Here is a 19,496-nt window from a genome sequence, read left to right on the forward strand (position 1 = left end):
CAAATCATGTACACACATATTTCTATCATTCCCAACTCCTTGCCATTCACAGAATTGATGGCCATGCTCTCTTACCTTCCTTCAAGTCCCTGATATAAATGTTGAATAAGATGAAGCATTGTGACCTCCACCTGATCATATAGGTCAATGTAGAAGTCCTCACTGGTATATGTAAATAGTTATTTCTTTACTGAATAGCTCTTATATCCAATCTCCTTTTCTCCATCGTTTTTATAAGGATATCACAAAATGTATGCCAAACACCTAGTTGATATTTAGCTATGTGAGATCTATAGTACTTTGCTGAATTATTAGTAATACTATTCAAGGAATATGTGAATTTGGCTGAAATGACATGGCTTATTTTTAGTGTTCTTAGTGAATAGCTGTAGTTTTGTTAATCACCCTTTTCAATGGGCTCATACATTCCTGGATCCACCAGTCAACAATTTTTATGTTAGATTCACGATCCTCTTTATCTTTGTTATACCTCAGCTCTAAACATGTTGTAATATATCAATACATCAGCTAACTTTTGCCTGTTAACAACTCCAAAATATTTTCCAGATTCCAATGAAGCTTATAAACCCATAGTTTATATTATCTACACTTTTTCTATCTTTGATATTTAGGAACCTCCTCTATTATCTACCATTTCTAAAATAACACTAACCTAATTTTAAATTTTTATTTTTAAATTCTTTCTTTATCCTGTGATTTCATTCATCCAAGTCAAGAAACTTAAATTAATGCAGAGCAATTAAGTGTCTTCTGACATTAAACTTTCTACCTTGGTTTATCTATGCAAGGCCTATTTTCTTGTCAAGAAGGAATTATTTTACATGATTTAGAACTCTATATTTTAAATGACAGAAACTTCAACTCATACTAGTTTGGATAAAATAAATTATTTATTCAATCATGGCTAGAAAGCCAGGGGTAGTCTAATTTGAAGAAAGTTTTATCCAGGGTCCTAAAAATGTCACTAGGATCTAATTTCTCTCCATCTTTTGGTTCTGTTATTCATTCTGGCTTCATTTTTGGTCTCTATGTGGTAGCAAGAAGGCAACCCAAATCTCAGTTATATATCACCCAAGTTCTAGCCAAAAGGAAGGAAAACTGCTTCCTTACAACATATCAACAAAAAAGTCCTGAGTTTGTATGCCACTGATCCCAATTGGGTGAGGTACCCACTTATGTGCAAAATAACCAGAGTCAAGGAAATGGAAGTCCCTAATTGACTTAGTGCTCACATGCTCACCATGGAAGCCATAAGGGGAGTCAGTGCCATTGCACTAATTTTTTGAAAACTAGGGGAAATAAAAATCAAGAAAATGTATCCAGAAAGAGGGAAATGAAGACCAGGTCTCTAAAGAAAAAATACATCCACACGTCTACTTCTCTATCAACAACTATCAACTATAATGAACAGCAGCCATTCTTTGACATTTGTATTGTGGCATTAACTGAAAACCATCTTTCTGTTTGTCATAGTAATAAATATTCTGGAGGCTTTAGCCCCGCTGATCTATTCTTTAGGTACATACCATTTTCTTTAGTCCCCTTGGGCTAAGCACTCACACTATGCCTGTCTGTGAAATAAGCCTCCTGTCCATCACATAATCCCAGTAGCTCAGGGTTCTTTTCTTTTCCTCTGTGACAGAGTGCCTTTCTCTATTATCTACCATCCTGCCCATTTCAGTTTTTTGTAATCCAGAAGGTAACCTTGTTTTTTTCTAGAAGATCCAACTTATCTTCTTCATGAAAAATTTCATTCTAAACTGGATCATGTCATATTGCCAATATTTTACCTTTCTTTTTTAAACCCACAAAAATGACAGTGTCTATGGTAGACCCAGGAGGCAGCTTCTGAGACACAGGTTCTCTTCTTTATTTTCTTCCTCTTCCACCTGCTTCTATTTCCCAGCCTCTGATTTATATTGCCACTTCCTTCTACTTTGTTGGAATTTTGTAGCTCTTTGTCTCCTAATTGTATTTGTTCTTCCATTCTCCATTCTCTCGAGGTACTTTCCCTCCAAGCCTATATAATGCTTTTCTGCATAACTTCTTAATATCAGGAAAATAAACCCTACCTTGCAACATAAAACTTAATAAGCAGCAACTTGTTGTTTTGTGTTTTTTTACCCCAGAAGTTCTCTGCAGGCATGTGCATTTATTATTTCAGTGATCACTATCTTCATTTTACAGATCAGGTTATGGATACCCCAAAGAGGTCAGATGTTTTACCAATTAGCATTAGAACTGGAGGTGGCAGCCAGGTTCAAGTCAGTGGCTCTTTTTTTTTTTTTTTTTTTTTTTTTTTTTTTTTTTTTTTTTTTAACTACATTGGACTCTCTTAACTTCTGCAGTTTTCAATTGCAGAAACAACAAAGAACAGTAAATTGTTCTTGGCTAGATCTGACCAATAACCTAGCAACACAAATTATGTCAATAGTATTTGCACAGTGCTTTACAGTTTATAAAGCACTTCTTTTTTATCCTATTTGCTCCTGACATAATAGTGCTAAAGTAGGTATTATTATATGAAAAAACTGAGGTAAAAAGCAGTCAAATGATTTTATGTTAGTCTTATGGATGGTAACAAATACATCTAGGCAAGAGTCAAACCCTGGACTCGTGCTTCTTAAATCAAATGTCCTTTATCTTCCATGCTATGAAACACTTACTTGAATTTTGCACACCCTGGGGCCCCACAGTAGTCTCAATAATGGGAAAAAGAACATCTTTAGGACCAATGTCATACCTAAATTTACCTGATTATAAAAAGATATTTTTTACCACCTGAGAAATCAGGAAGGACACCAAAACAAATGTTTGGGAAACAAAGAGGTTGGGAAATAAGAGTAGGAAGGGGGAAAAGTATAGTGAGTGAAGAAGCAAGAGGAGAACACACACAAACACAAAAAGAAAAATAACTGATAGCATAAGAGAGAGCAGAAAAAGACAGGGAGGGTAAAATAAACTGGGTATATTAAAAAATCAAAAAGCAACAAAAAGCCACATTATCCCAAAGCCCGCAGGTGCCAGCAATTCAAACAAACGTATAGCAATTAACAGAATTAACACAGCCTTAAATAGCTTGGCTCACCAGATGTGGACTCCTAACAGGGTTCCATAAAATGTAAAGTTATTACAGATTAAACCATTAATCTTCTGTTCAGAGACTATCTCTGGCTATAAAATCCCATTCCCATTTAAATGGCTAATAATCACAAAGGAATGTGGAATGTAATGGACACAATGATGTTCTACCCAATCCTTTTTCCTTTAAATATGTGTTCCACTCTCCAATTCCTATGTTTTTCCTTCCTCTCTATTCAAGATACTCTGAGAAAAAAGAGGTGAAACAAACACATCTGTCCCAGAGGTCTCAGAAGCTCATGAGCTTCTCTATAGGAAAATGGAGAACCGAGAAAGTAACATATTGAGATGAAAGAGGCAAGGTGTAGGAAGACCCAAATCAAACAACACAGAAAATCCCAACATAGGAGGATAGTATGATGGGCTTCAGTCAGCTCCCTGGAGCTGGAAATTCATGCAACTCAGTCTTGATTTGGCTTTCCTTCAATGCACTGTGCTTTATCCAACAACAGTAGCTCAGTAATGCCAAGGACAGAGGAAAGAAGAACTGTATGTCTTGACAGGAAAGGCCCTTGGAAACTGCAATGGGAGTCAGAAGGAAGCACTTTTCTGTAGACATTTTAAGATTTAGAGTCACCTTCCCTACTCAGTACTAAAGCCAATGGACCACCCTTTCAACCCTGCTCTTCAACCTCCTAGGACAAAAACATACATCAGGCGAAAGGAATAGATGGATGAGCATCATATGCTAAGGAATTACAGCCACATAGGCAAGATGCCTAGCTGAACTTGTCATTCTATTTCCAATGGCTCCCCATTACCTAGAAAATAAATCTGAAGGCTATAGCATAACATCAAGGTCTCTATGACCTGGCCCCTTCTTACTTGAAAGCTACATTTTTTTCAGAACTAATTTTATAGTTTGTGCCCTGAAATTATCAAGCTGTATGTTTCTCACCTAGACACCATGATGGGTCCTACTTCTGGCCTTTGCTCATGCAGCCCATTCATCCTGAGCCACCACTCCCTCCATTCTTCCCTGTTCACGTCTGCTCAACTTTAAGCCTCACCTTGGGCATTGTTTCCTCCACAGAGTTTTCCTGAATCCCAAGATAGGTTATGTCCTTCTGCTCAGCAGCCCCACTGTGCCAGAGAATGTCTCTTTTGAGTCAGTTAATGTAGGCTTACACTGTGAAGTAGGTAAGTACAGAGTTTATTCTTGTATTATTTATGAATTATTGTTATTATTATTAACCTACTTTTTCCCACCCCTGTATTTATTGAGAGCTCACATGGAGCTGGGAACACAATAAGAACAAAAATAAAACAGACCCATGAAAACATGAAGAGGAATGACATACTGATTTTGTGACATTTAACTGGACACAAATCCTATATTGATAACCAGGCTGTATGGAGAACCAGAACATTTTGATGACAACTTTGACCCTCTCTATTGTGGCTTGAACAGTGGTATCAATAGACGTGGTGTGCACACAGGTGCAATCACAGTGGAACCAGAATGAAACATTCAGATTGGAAGACAGTGCAATTCCAAAGATAAAACCTATTTTGTGCTGCATGAAAAGTAAGCATTATCTCTGTATCAGAAACCCCAAAGTCCCTTTACAATGTCCCCATTTTGAAGAAAATGACATACAAAAGCATCTACCTTAGCTTAAGGCAGTGGTCGGCAAACTCATTAGTCAACAGAATCAAATTTCAACAATACAACGATTGAAATTTCTTTTGAGAGCCAATTTTTAAACTGAAACTTCTTCTAATGCTACTTCTTCAAAATAGACTCGCCCAGGCTGTGGTATTTTGTGGAAGAGCCACACTCAAGAGGCCAAAGAGCCGCATGTGGCTCGAGAGATAACTCAGAGACACAAATGGCAAGGGAAGACGTAAAAAGGAAGACAGAGATAGGAGACGGAAGAAGAAATTGTGAAGTAACTGGAAACTATTCTAAAGCAGATGGCTAATGTGAGTAAGTGGGATTTATCAGGAGCAAAGTCCCAATATAGCTGGAAGCTTTGGCTGTTTACTAAATAGTCAAAGAGAAATACCAAGAACAAAAGAAGAATTTATCAGACTTGCCCAAAAAAAGTTCTCTATCTCTCTCCCTTCCTCTCTGTAAAGAAATCAATAAAATATATTTAAAAAAAAGAAAGAAAAGAAAAGTGAATTGTGATGATTAAATGGAGAGAGAGAATATTTCAGGACTACAGAATACTCAAATGTATCTGTTAAAACTCTGAGGTAAATAAGAAAGCATTTCAAGTCCCTTAAAAAGACTATAATACTCAACATGTAACAGAGAGATAGAACAACAATTAATAAAGTTATTGTGCCTACCATTTCCCCCAATATTTTGGACTTTCTTTTTCTGTCTTTATCTGGATTTAAGTGTAGAATTATATTGCTAGCTAAGGTATGTGCATAATTTGATTGCTAATTACTGTTAATGATACTTTTTCCGAGTTACCACTAATTTTTAAGTTTTGAAGTGACTGTAAAAGCTGTCTGCTCTCTACCTATGCAGTGAGAGAGAGAATGGAGATTTTGTTTTTCTTAGATTCTGCATGCATAAAGTCATTAGAGAAACCTTCAAGGTTTTATGAATGTTATTTCAAAATGTTCAAGAGCATCCTTTCTGATGGACAAATTTTGGAAATTTCTCCTTTCTCTCAAAATATGTAATTGAGAGCCATTTCATACAATCAGAAAAAGACTGGTTTTAGAGGACACCCCTAGATGCTGTCCAGGAGAAATTCCTGCTCAAGGCTGTTTCTCTATAAAAAATGAATGAGTTCTCCACTGCAATCAATGCCTCATACACTCCTGAGCCACATATATGGTAAGAAAATGTTCCGATCTATTTCTGATAAGAGCGCAATTCCAATATAGTGTGATTTAACAGTGTTTAAGAGCCTTTCAGAATTCATTAGACAATGAGTAGTTTATACCTTCATTCTATCCAAATAGTAGTTTATACCTTCATTCTATCCAAATACTCATGGAAGGAGTATTCTGTCTACTACAATCCATCAGGAATGGCCAGAAGAGTCCCTGCAGTTAACAGAAGTCGAGGTAACATCCAATAGAAAGATGAAACACTCTTTGGGTTCCCTACTGTAATTTGTCTTTCAGACCAAGAACAATACAGAGCTGTAATTGGATGTTTTCTTTTTTTTGTCCTGTTTTTCCTTCCTACCCCTTCCTCTCAAGTCAAACATCATTTATTGCAGAAATGCCCAGCTCATACATCAATTTTTTCTCCAAAACTGATTCCCACTGTTTCCTCTACTCAGAACATTTAGTAAGTAGCACTGAATACATGGTGTTTTGAACTATAACTGTAAACTTTCCAATCTCATCTCCCTTCATAGATTTTAATGCTTTGAGTACATAGACTATGGCTTATAAAGAAACAAGTTACAGCACAAAAAAGGCAACAAATAAGATTCTGATAAATATATCCATTCAATAAATAATTGTTCTTTGCCTATTTTATACCAGGCATGACAGGCACAACTCCTATCTGGACCTGGCTGAGAGTTGAGTGGTGTGGATGAATACATGAGCAATGCCATCTCATGTATGACTGATATTCAACAAATTTCAAATAGCCATAACACGTATAAAACCTGTGTCCTAAGAGGAGAGTCATAATCTGTCATAGCAGTCTTCTTCTAGAAGAAAGCACACTGTTAGCTTTGTAAAAACTTTCCCCAGGGAAATGGTATATATATCTTAGGCAATAAGGCTTAGCTTAGATTAAACAAAAATGTACAGTAGACTGCTCTGAGGACACAGTGTTCTGGAAGAATTCTACCAAATCAAGTCTGATTCTTTTTTGCCTCAACAATTGACCTTAGTGATTGAATATACACTTGACTGATGCGCCTTTGCTCTTAGACAGAGGTCTCAACACATCAGCTACAATAACATAAATGAGTAATGGCAAAGTCCACTGCTTTCTCACAGCTGCTAGCTTCCAGGGAAAGAAAAAAATAAAAGGAAAAGCAAGCCATCTGGGCCTTAATGTTACATTCTGTGAATTTTCTTTCATCTTAAATAATGAGACTCTTGGGAAAACCAAGTTTTGACAAGGTAAAATAATACAAATATTTTAGACAATACACACAACCATAAGTTGGCCACTTTCATTTAGAGCTTTCCCTATGTGCCACGCCAAAAGTACAAAATCAAACTTTACTAATGATTTCATTAGTAAACTAGTTCCTAATGATTTCAAAGTCCTTTCACCTGTGTTATTTTATTTTATTTGTAAAGGAAAGCTACCTGAGAAATAAGGTCCCCCATTAGTTAAATGACAAAACTAAACAGAGCACTTTAGTGGTGAACCCAAGGTCATGCAAACAACTTAAGCTCTGACCAAAACCAAGGGCTCTACTTCAAGCACAAGGTCTTTTCTACTACCACCTACAGAGGCAGTCACCGAACAGTCAGTGCATTAAAAGGAGAGTTTTAACTTTACCTCTTTAAGGCAGCCCATGAAGTTATTGCTGACGGGTGAGCCTGGCAAGTCAGCAGTGCTTGGGCTTCCTCCCACATAGAAGAAGTCATCAGATCCCAGCATGGTGTAGTCCTCTTGAGTGTAGCCCGTCGTGGTAAGGATGCCATCCACAGAAATTGTCACCTGATAGACGGACATAGGGACAAAAACAAAATCCCAACAATGACCTTATAGTCCCATCAAAATCCAGTGGCTTCCCCCACCTGCGGCTTCACTTTCATTAAGATTTTGGTGAGGTATTCTTTCTAATTTGGTTTTATTTTGGGATGTGCAGCCAAGTTCCATTTTCTGGTCTGCTTTCCCTATAACCCACGCCAGTAGCATTCCCCTGCAGACTCCTAGGAGAGTTGTCAGAACTGCCAAGCTGAGCAATTTGCTCTACCCATTGCACTCTTTACTCAGTCAGGCTAGAAAATGGAACTGTCCTCAGACGACGCCACTTGTCTCAGTTCATTGTTAAAATTATGATTTAGTTTTTAATGATTGTTAATTATGGTGGTAGTGAAAAACAGCAAAGGAGACATTTGACAATGGGTTTGTTAGGGGGTTGGTCTTTGGTTATTGATGATATTTTTCTTTTTTTTTCTTTTCTTTTTCTTTTCTCTTTTATTTGTTTCTTTTTGGACTCATACCACGCTGACAAACATGCATCCAGGGAAGGAAGAAGAAGGGTCTCAATGGTGATGTGTCATGGATGATACATGCCATGGCCATCCCCAGGATGCCAACCCCTGCCCTCCCTTCACTGCAATCACCACCACCAAGAGAAGAAATGACCCAACCAAAGAAGCAACTCTAACAAAAAGACATGAATGATGATGCATAATAACCAAAACAATAATAATAATATTGGAAATAAAGAGCACCCATACACTCAACATCCATGAAAGGGGCAGAGGGCAGAGAGAAGAGACAGGGCCTCAGAGCGTGCACACACCATACACTGACACACCCATGCAAAAATTATCTGGAACCAAGAGAGAAGGCAGAAAAAAAAGGGGATGGAAGATGGAAAGGGTGAGGAGAACTAAAGGAAAGAATCATAACTAAAGGAAAGAATCCACTTCACCCTCACATGCACTGCACCAACAAAAACACAAGATGAATGTGAAAGAAAAGGGAAAAAAAAACACACATCAAACTAAAGGGTCATCTTTCCCCTGCCTACCACCTCCCTCACTAAAAAAAAAGAAAAGAAAAAGTCCAAACCCAACCCCCAAATATATGAAGGATGAGAAGAAAATTAAAAAGTGGAGACAAAAAAAAAAAGGAGAGACTGAAAAGAAAGTGGAGTTGGTAGATAATTTGATAGGTTGTTAGTAATGAGGAGGAAAATGATGGGACAAATTCTGATGCCAATGGGGAAGCCCACGAGACAGGAGCATGCCATGCAGAGTGTGAACGGAGAACACAACTGGTGGAGCTCCCTTGGGCCATGGTGGGGACTAAGGTGAAAGAAGGGAAGAGAAGAACACAGGAAGCAGAGTAATTTCCTCCCCAGATCACCCGTGGCCACACACTAGGGAGAGAAAGCAGGGGTTAAGGAATGGGAATAGTAAAAGAAAGGAGAAAGAGTGAGGGATAATAAGACACAGAGATTAGAAAAGTCCTTAAACATAAATCTTGTTGTCCCTATTCTGTGACTTCAAAGTTGCAAAATAAGAAAACAAAATAAAACAAATTTAACTAAATGGAGAAACTTTCCTTTAAAAAAATTTTTTTGGGTGGGGGAAAATTACTAACTGGAGAAACCATTCCAACCAAACTTGTCCAAGTATCATTTGCAAAACAGGTACATCCTCTTCTTTTATTTTTTTTAAGAGAAAGAAAAATGTTGCGTTTAATTCAACAAAAATTTTAAAAGAGAAGAAACAAGTCTAAAGAGGATCAAAGAGGGGTTGGGGGAGGAAAAGAGGGCAACACACGGCAAACCCAAAAAAAGAGACAATAAGAATGATATCTACCAGACAATGTAGTTTGTTTACCATAGCGTGTCCGATGCCTGAGTGCTTTGCGGAAAAGGGGGAAGAGAGGAAATTAAAAATTGTGAACAGAACGATTGTTAATTAAAAAAACTAAAAAACAAAGATGAGTCATTAGGGTGTTAGTACATTAGTCGGTTAGTAAATGACACATTGCATGAATGATCTCGTGTTAGTTTTTCAAAAAAAAAAAAAAAAAAAAAGGCACCCAACACAGAAAAAGCGAGTGGGGAAGACAATGAGACCAGGACTCTGTGGAAAACCTGGCACCCCGGGCACAGCCAGAAAAGGAGTTGTAGTCATGTTTAACTCCCCACTTCTTCCAAATGCCCCTCAGACCAGAACTCAGAGCAATTAGAATTAGCATCATACTTACTTTCCAAGGGCTCTTCTGAAAGAACACCACCCCTTTTCCTTCCCACCCTCTAGCAATACACATTTTACCTGACCCCAAAGAAAAGACCCCAAAGTGTATCATTCCACATGTAGATAAATAGATAGAGCAAAAAATAACAATAAGTTGGGGGTTTTATTTTCACACCTGACCCTGAACTACATGCATAGACAGTCATGACTTTCTCTTAGAATGAAAAGAACTTAAAATGTTCACCAGTCACATCTAGCATTGGAAAGCTATCTTATGTACTTTACTCTAAAATTCTGTAGGTAATGTAAAGATCTGTGACCCCGGCTGATTTTTGTATAGATTTGTGCAGTAGGAGGGGGACATTCTCCTCATTCTTTTCTTCTCAGTTTAGAATAACTGTGTGGTTAGAATGTATCAAAATAGTTAGAGTCTTCTCTACTCCCCAATGAAGTTGTTTTTTTTTTTTATTTGTTTGCTTACTTTGCCAGAACACTTCCTGTTGGAATCATTCCCCATTCCTCTTTAAGAATGCTTTTCACGTTTTAAGTATTTTAAGCAATTTCTTGTGTGGATAGCAAAGAGGACTAGGTTAAACAGGAGAACAGAGGCCCTGTGATTTGTCTCCTCTTTCCTGTTTTCAACTGCTAAATTGCCAACACACCCAGATCTGGGAGTCTGGAAGGCTGCAAGACTGGTATCCCCAGTTTTGTGTTTGTGCTTTGGCAAAAGTGACGTAGAAAGGTAAGTCAATTCATGTGATAGTCATGACCATGGACTAAGACAAGGTTGTAAACCTGAAACACAAAGCAAAACCAAAAAATTCCCACAGAAATACCTGACTACCATGATCTTTAATCCCAGTATGGTTTAGAATGGGTTGTTCCCTCTCCTTCCTTTAATCAGAACCCCCAATAAAGTATCTGGCCATGGCCCTGACTTGGCTCTCAGGCAGAGCCATGAGGAGATGACCATGAAGGAAGAAAGAGGGAAATTTCTGCACCATTTGGAAATGAGCTCTAAGTAAGCTTTCCTCAAACAAATTTTGGGCACAGAAGACATTCAACCTTACCAAAAAGTAGATGAAACTGCCATAAACTTGTTATTAAATATTTATGAAGCAATTTACAATTTCATTGAAATTGACATGGGCTTCCCATCCCTACAAATGTATCCTAAAGAACATAAAAGTATGTTATAAATGTATTTTTAGTAGGAAAAATACTATTATTATATGATTCAGTGCTGAAAGGATTGCATTTACAAAATCAATTCCACTCCACTGAGATTTCCCTCTTTAAATAAATTGCATCTGGATGCAAAAAAAAAGTCAAGATTTCAATGAGGTCCAATCATTGGTGCACTTTCTCTATGAGGTTCATACTCCCTCTGTCAAAAATGCCCCAAAGCTAGGGCCTCTGTAGCCTCCTCTAAAACTGAGCTGCATGCTTGGTGATAGACACAGTCACCTTCGTGACAGAGCACTCAGCTTGTAAATCATGTGCCTGTCACAGCAAGTCTAGCACCCAGACCACAGATGAGCTCATAATCCTTCTGGAACATATGGTACTTTGCATATTGGCCTCCACACATGACTGAGGATGGTTGTAATCACCATTTTACAAATGGAAATGGTGGTGTGGAAAGGTTAAATGGCTTGTCCAAGGGCACAGAGCGGAGATGTGTCTTAGAACTTGGAAAAGAAAACCTCTGAGTTTGCTTCCCTCTGTTTGCTGATTAAACAGAGAAACCAACATTTGAATTTATCCCCCTTTCAGTATAAAGGACTGAATTGGGGCCCAATTATCATTTGGAAGTGTTTTTAGTAGAAATAAAAATAAGCCTTTCTCTAGCTAATTGGAATTGTTTCTAGAATGGCAAGGTAGTCTGTGGGGTAGGGAAGAGTTAGAGAAATAGAATGGTTGGTAGGACCACAACCTAAACTTGCTCCCCACTACACCCAGTCAAAATTGTTTAAGAGTCATATTTCACTTCGTCTAGAGTCTGCAATTTAAATGTGTCAAGCCCTTATATGTTAGCAAATGGACATTTGACTTGTGCTCTCTTGACAGTTAAGGTCTCTTTTGAGTAAGTATAGATGGGTGTGATGAAGAAAAACATCAGCAATAGAATTATTTTGCCTTGGAGAAAAAAAACAAACATGGAATGGTAATTAACAGATGTTCAATCCAGCCCTGGCCAAGAGGCTTAGTTGGTTGGAGCTCCATCCCAGGCACCAAAAGGTTGCTGGTTCAATTCCTGGTCAGGACACATACCTAAGTTATGGGTTTCATCTCCACTTAGGGTGCATAAGGGAGGCAACTGATTGATGTTTCTCTCTCACCCTGATTTCTCTCTATTTCTACCTTCATCTCTCTAAAATCAATAAATATATCCTCAGGTGAGGATTAAAAAAATGTTCAATCCATGTGCATTAAGATGACTGGAGACTCTAAGTTTTGTGTATTTTTGGTGATTTCACTTCAGACAGAGTAGAATCGCCCAACCATGTGTCTTTCTTGACATACTTCAGTATGGAAATGGGTGTTTCATATATTTTGTGTTTCCAATGTGTGTGAGCCATCTCCATTTATTTAGCATTATTAGGAGTTAAACTTTTATCAAACAAAAAACATATGCAAACACCTGTCAGGTCTTCTGCTTTCATGTTTACATTAGAAGGCATTACATCAATCATATCGCAAAAGAAAATTTGATAAGCACTTTCCAGAAATTTGCATAATGTTTTCTGATTAAGAAAGGATGGATGCTGTCCAACTGGGTTGAATGATAAATTCACCAGAAGAAAAACCAAGTGAAAATAGCAACCTGGAAAACACAGTCTCAGCACAGATATCGACTTTTACAGAAAAAGCTTTCGAACTGAAGTGGGCTTTTAGGTGTTATCATTGTTGTTATTGGTTATGAAACTGAACCGACTTCACTGGGTTGAGGCTCTCAGAGAGTGTCGTCACCTGACGGAGTTGCCTACTTAGCATCGGCAAGCGATGGGACTTCCCAAGCACGGAGAGAACCAGGAAAGGCTGCTCCAAAGTTGACTTTTTTATTGGGGTCCTTCCACCTTCAGGCCTCCAAATCAATTGAAGAGTCTTAGAGGTAGAGACATGAGCAATAAAGTAGGACCACCACATCAAGGAACAGAGAAACAGAGGAATTCAGAAAGGTTCCAGCTAATTCATTCCAAGGCTAGAGGTTAACATCACAGCTGAAAAAATCAAATTGGGTGAGGGGTGGTAAATGAAAAGGAAGAGAAAAAGGAAGACTTTTTCTAGAGGGAATTAAAAGTATGGCATCATGGCAATGACTAAATTAAAAAGAAAAACATAGATTCAAAGAATGAGGAAAACCTACCACACTGCAAAAACAAAACACTGTCTCTAATTTAATTTAACAGTAATATAACAAGATCCAAATGTGTAATTAAGAAAATGATTAAAAGAAATGAAAGTACTTATAACTTTTATTATCTACACAATTGAATTTTTCTTAAATAACAGGCACAAATGGAGAATTGAAGTATGGGAAGAAGCACATTTTAATAATTTTCCTTGTGAAGTTGCAAAAACTGGGAGAAAGTTAGACTTTGATAGATGCAAACCCATCTCTATACCCCTCTCCACCTCACCCATCACCTGTTTCACACACTTCCTCCCTGACTACCTAAAAGAAGCCTCCAGGCACTCTCTCCCCTCAGCATTACCTGCCGGAGGTTTCGTGTCACTTTGACATCATGCCAGGCGTTGTCGTTGAATTTTCCATTTACTGGCTCCACAATGGCCTCGAAAGCCCCGGAGCCCAGGTTAATGACCAAGGAGACTGCACCATCCTTCAGAGCCAGGTTGACATAATCAGCCGACTTTCCCGTGTGCAGTATGAGCCCATTCCGCTGCCAGGTCTTAAAGGAAAGGGTGATTTCATCACTGCTGCTCTGGATCGGGTTCTGAGACAGGTCGTAGCACAGGTACTCTGAACCTCGGAAAGTGGCCACATTCTCCTCCCGAGCTGCAGGAAGGAAAGGAGGAAAGCAGTCAATCAAATGCTGACTGGCATGAGTTGGATAGATCTCTAAAAATACCAAAGAGAACACCCCCTCTATGGCTGATACCAATACTACACTTCCTCCAACTCTTCCCAGGACTTATATCTAAGTACCAAGAAAACCAGGAAAGGAGGAAAGTGCAGAGAAGTTCTATATTAAAGAAACCAGCACAAAAGTGCAGGAGAACTGGCTGCATTTCCTTCAAATTCTTTCAGAAAAAAACTAAAGGGAAATTTCCATGCAAAATAATAAAGTAAGGTTTACATTACTTTTGTTTTAGTGATAGTTTTTAAATGCTTGGAGATGAGCTGGTTTAGAATGTATAATTACAGTTCTGACAAAGGGGTTTTGTTTGTTTTGTTTTGTTTTGTTTTGTTTTGTTTTAGCTCTAGGTAACTTTTATTGACCAAAAACTAAAAATCAATTAGCCTGAAAGATATGGCTCTGATTCGGATCCATCAATAATCCACTTAACATTGGTTTCCATAGTACAGTTCTCAGGCCAGTGGGAAATGACTGGGTTGTAAAATAGGAGGTTGTACCTGAGAAGGTGATCAAGCAGATGAGGAAAAGGGAACAGAATGAAATTCTATGTCAAGACAGTAATACCAAGAGACCTCTGCTCTAGGGGTCTCCTGTTTTAAATGTCCTTGTCAGACCATCACTTTCCTTAGGACTAGGATTCCACAAGGCCAGATATTATTTCACTGGAGCCATGTTCTCTTTCAAAACCAAACACTGTACTCCAAACACCGGGATCCTGTAATTCCCTCCTTCAAAGCCCCAAAGCTGTATCCTGGGCTTGTATAGGCCTGTCCTCTGGATGTAGTGTCTGAAGGAAAGTCATGTTATCAATGTGGATACCTCAAGCTCTTAGGGCAGCCATAGGGGACTATTTGTAAGGCTTTTACAGAGTTTGGTCACATAAACTGGGGCATCCATGTACATGAACTAAAGGTGGGAAGTGGTAGGGATAAGACACAGGCTGAGGACCAGAGGGGCTGGTTCTCCCTGTGCTAACATTTCTTAGTGCAGAACTCTGAGGAATTCAAAACTTCTAAAATGTGAACCTGGCTTACCAAGGTAGTTTCAAAGGTATATTTTTTAAGGAAAGGGGATGAAATGTATTTTATTTAATTACTAGAGGCCTGGTGCATGAATTCATGCATCCCCCAAGAGGTCTTGGATTTTAAGAGGGTGAAGGCCAGGCCAAAGGACCCTACTAGTGCATGATTGGGGCTGGGGAGGGACACAGGAGGTTGGCCAGCTGGGAGGGATCATGGGAGGGCTCCAGTACCAATTGGCCAGGCCCCAGCAGCAAGCTCACATACTGGTCAGAATGTCTTCCCGCTGGTGGTCAGTGCATGTCATAGCAAGCGGTTGATTGGCCTTAGCATATCATTAGCATATTACACTTTGGTTGAATGGCCAACTGGATGATCAGACACTTAGCGTATTGGGCTTTTATTATATAGGATTTGTTGTTTTGATGTATAATTTCAACACACCACATCTAGACTTCCATTTGTCCTCCTAATAATCCATCAATAATCCACCTGACAGCCTGACAGCCTCACTTAGAATGTCCAGCTTCCTATTAGAGTTTGTTAAAAGCTATCAAAAGCACCTCATTAATGATAAGAAATGAGCAACAATACAAAGTTAGATATTCAGTTTCCCTTTAAAAAGCAGGGGCTACAATAAGGTTGAGAGAATTCTATTTTCCCTTCTAGAATTACATTTCAGCCTTTTCAACCAAAGCCAATTCTACCTCAACTCAGATCCTTATCAACCACCACAGCCCTTGGTCAGTCACTTAAATTAAATAAGTATTTTCTCATCATGAGATAAGAGCTATAAAGGAGTCAGTTACTCTTATAATGTTGAGAAATGTCCACCCACTACATACTATTAAATTAATCATAGCATCATTATGTCATTAAAATATCAACCTCAACTTCATACTCCAGAGAGTTAAAGAAGAGATGAAGTTTGTCCTGTATGTTCTTGGTGGCCTCAATGACATGTGTCTACCTGCCTACTGCCTAATTCTGTTTACACACACACACACACACACACACACACTGGTATAAGCAAAAGGAATATCTCTCCCTCTCTCTCTCTCTCTCTCTCTCTCTCTCTCTCTCTCTCTCTCTATATATATATATATATATATATATATATATATATATGTAAGTATAAGGGTCCATAACAACCAAGGCTCCACTGAAAGTCAGTGCTGGGTTGCCGGGGTAATCCATCACTGACTGCAGCTGGCGCTGGTGCAGTGACCCAGTACTGACTGCTGAGGGGGCTGAAGATCAATCTGAGAGAGAGTTCTGCAGAGAGAGGCAGGGTCTGATCCTCAGCCTCCATTGCAGCTGTTGATCAGCCATTGCCTCTCTCTTTCTCTTCCAGCTTCACCAGCAGCCACCTTCTGTTTCTCTCCAGGCCTCCTTGGAGTCTGCCGATCAGCCTTGCCTCTCTGATCAAGCCCAGAGATAGGCCCAGAGATGCTGACTAGGACAGAAACTTACTAATCAGAACCAAATCTGGGTGAAGTGCCAAGAGCCAATGGCTGCCTAGGAGGTGGAGCTTTTGAAGCTGACTGGCATAGAAACTGAATAATCAGAACTTAATCTGGGTGAACTGCAAAGGCAGAACCTGCGGTGGGGGTTGAGGAGGGGTTTTAAGGGCAGCAGCTTTTTGGTATGAAGTGTAAGAAAGCATTTAAATTTTTTAATGATGAGTTTGGTAGTATAGTGCATATGGCTAGCTATCAGTCCAGATACAGGGATTATGTGTTTTTGTCTGTCAAGAGTGACTCCTCCTTCTGAAAAAGGCTCCTCCCCTCCCCCCCCCCCATTTAAGCAATCCTATCCTATATAATCTATCTATACTACTAAAAGGATAATATGCTAATTAGACTTGGTCAACTGTTCATCTTCCAGATGTCTGACTTCCTTCCAAACAAAGCAATGGTGTGGGGACCAATGCAGAGGCAGTTAGGGGCGATCAGGCCAGCAGGGGAGGGCAGCTAGGGGTGACATCAGGTTGGCAGGGGAGGGCCATTGGGGGTGAGATCAGGCCAGCAGGAGAGGGCAGTTTGGGGCAACCAGGCCAGTAGGGGAGGGCACCTGGGGATAAGATCAGACTGGCAGGGGAGGGCAGTTAGGGGAAATCAGGCAGGCAGGCAGGTGAGTGGTTAGAAGCCAGCAGTCCCAGATTACAAGAGGGATGTATTGCATTCTCCCAAGGTGTCCCTGATTAGAGAGGGTGCAGGCTGGACTGAGGGACACCCCTTCTCCTGTGCACAAATTTCATGCATTAGGCCCCTACTATAGTATAAAAAGCAAGTACTACTCAATACATAGCCTATGCCTGATGTATTTTACCAAAATAGTCCCAAAATTTGTAGAGTAGAAATTTGACACTATTGGCAAGTTTGAAATAGATCTAACCAATGTCCTAAGTGCTATGCCTATTGTCACAATCTCTCCTCTCATTTCTAAAGAAATGGCTCTGTTGAAATGAAGCTAGACAAGCCCTTGTTCAGTAGCCCTAAACTAACTCAAAGAATAAATGGTAAATCAAATGAAGTCATCACGACTATGCTCTCTTCCTACAGACACAAATGTGCACAGAGCCAACCACTATACCTGTCCTTGGCACTACACGTAGCATATTAACAGGTTTTTGGGGTTTTTTGTTTTGTTTGTTTTTGTTTTTGTTTTTTTAATAAACATTTAAGTTACTGAGAAGATAAATGAGCAAGGAAAGGAGACCTTTAAAGAGAATCTTAAATTAATCATGTGCCCTTTAATGGGGAAGGCTTGACACAGAATAGCAAGGCACCAAGATATTATTTAATGTGCTACATGATAATTAATATGTTTCATATAATTAGACCAAGGAGTCCGTAAGAATAAGTTTTAATGCCCTTGCTTAATTAAGAGACTGGGGACTAGGAGTAAGTGAGTTGCCTAAAACAGTATTATTCTGGATTTCTAATGCCTCTGGATTTTCTCTAAATATCTGTTACATTTATTACATCACTCTGGACATACCACATGCTCTTCCTACTCTACTTCTAGAGGAACACGAATAACTTTATGGAACTGTGTACTGACTTATAAACCATCCCACAGCTTGCATAAATGGAGCCAAAAACCTACTTACCCCACCTATGTAAGTTATAGTCTTTCAACAAAAGAAATGTGTCCCTTCCTTCCCTGGAATCTGGGTGCGTTTAAAACAAAAGAACTTGTCTTATGTGAAATGCCATTGAGGAAAAATGACATCATTTTAGAGAAAATAATTTCACAATTAATAAACAAGAAATAAAATCAATAGGAGAAAGGGATCTATATAAAACACATGTATATTTATGCAAATCTCAATGCAAATTAATCAAAGATAGCAGAGTGCATTCTTTTGCAAGTATCTAATGAAAACTGCTGCAACAGTTTAAACCTTCCCAATCTCTCCATTCAATGACAAATTTTCTCAGTTTACCTCTTCTCTATATAGGAGGAGGCCATCAAGGCACCCCAGATCCTGGGCACATCCCTCCACTTGTCAACAAACAATAGGCAACTGAAAGCTACTCTCTGAATCATATTCTAGATAAGCAAAATTATATCATTTTAAATTCATAGCATGCTGTCCTGATTGATATGGGGAAGAGAGGCAGTTCATGACCCACTCTTTAAAAGATCCAATAAAGGGCCTGGTGGAAAAAGAAATAGTGAAGACCTTGAAGAAATTGTTCCTTTGAATACTCTCACAACTGACCTATTCTCCTAAAATCTCAATCTATCTTAATTTCCTTTTAGTAGCTAAAGTTAGAGCACTTGCTTTCTTATCGCCTTGAAAACCATACTAAGCTAACAGTGAGCACAACTAAAAGGTATAAAGCCAAACAGTGGCAAACCTATATTTCTAAGCTCATTCGATTCTCCAAATACTCCATTTGGAAAATATAATACTGCCCCAAATCTGTGTTTCTATACTTGGTGTTTACACTGGGAAGGAAGTTAAAGAGACAATGTAGTCACCTTGTATGCATCTGAGCTAAATAGGTAGAAAAATGAATGCAGGGGATTATGTAAAACAGTACACAACAGCTTTAGCATAAAGCTACAGCTTGGCAAGAGGGTAGGCACGGATGTGGCTAATGGACTGTTTAGATTCATTTAAATTATATCATTCCAAAATTTGCAATCAATTGCATAAGTGCTGAAATAAAAATATTATTCTCACTGCATGAAAAGCAGAGCTCAACTCTGTATGACAACAAATCATTTACCCATTATTTGTAAGTGCCCAATTGATTAAACATTAGATGCAATCTAGACATGTATAACTCAAAGTTTTAAATCAGATGTATAAGATATGTAAAGTACTGAACTTTCAAGTGGCTTGTTAATCCCAATACTGGTATAT

The 19,496-nt window shown here is 38.8% G+C and overlaps 1 protein-coding gene across 32 annotated transcripts in view; it reads right to left on the bottom strand.

Annotated features, from left to right (window-relative positions):
- Positions 1–19,496, bottom strand: part of NRXN3 (neurexin 3) — a 1,392,989-nt gene that overhangs the window by 1,043,803 nt on the left and 329,690 nt on the right. For 16 of the 32 annotated variants that reach the window (XR_014795650.1, XR_014795651.1, XM_084891151.1 and 13 more), the window contains 3 exons: positions 13,713–14,014; positions 9,631–9,654; positions 7,607–7,768 (listed from right to left, as the gene is read on the bottom strand). Coding sequence is in view for 30 of the 32 variants with exons in the window: in XM_084891151.1 (XP_084747277.1) it covers positions 7,607–7,768; positions 9,631–9,654; positions 13,713–14,014 (488 nt within the window). In the remaining 2 variants the exon portion in view is untranslated. The remainder of the gene's footprint in view (positions 1–7,606; positions 7,769–9,630; positions 9,655–13,712; positions 14,015–19,496) is intronic. The other 16 variants (XM_084891153.1, XM_084891152.1, XM_084891137.1 and 13 more) reach the window with 1 other exon arrangement.

This window comes from Pipistrellus hanaki (genome assembly GCF_964339955.1).
Source record: "Pipistrellus hanaki genome assembly, chromosome: 1".
Taxonomy (NCBI): domain Eukaryota; kingdom Metazoa; phylum Chordata; class Mammalia; order Chiroptera; family Vespertilionidae; genus Pipistrellus; species Pipistrellus hanaki.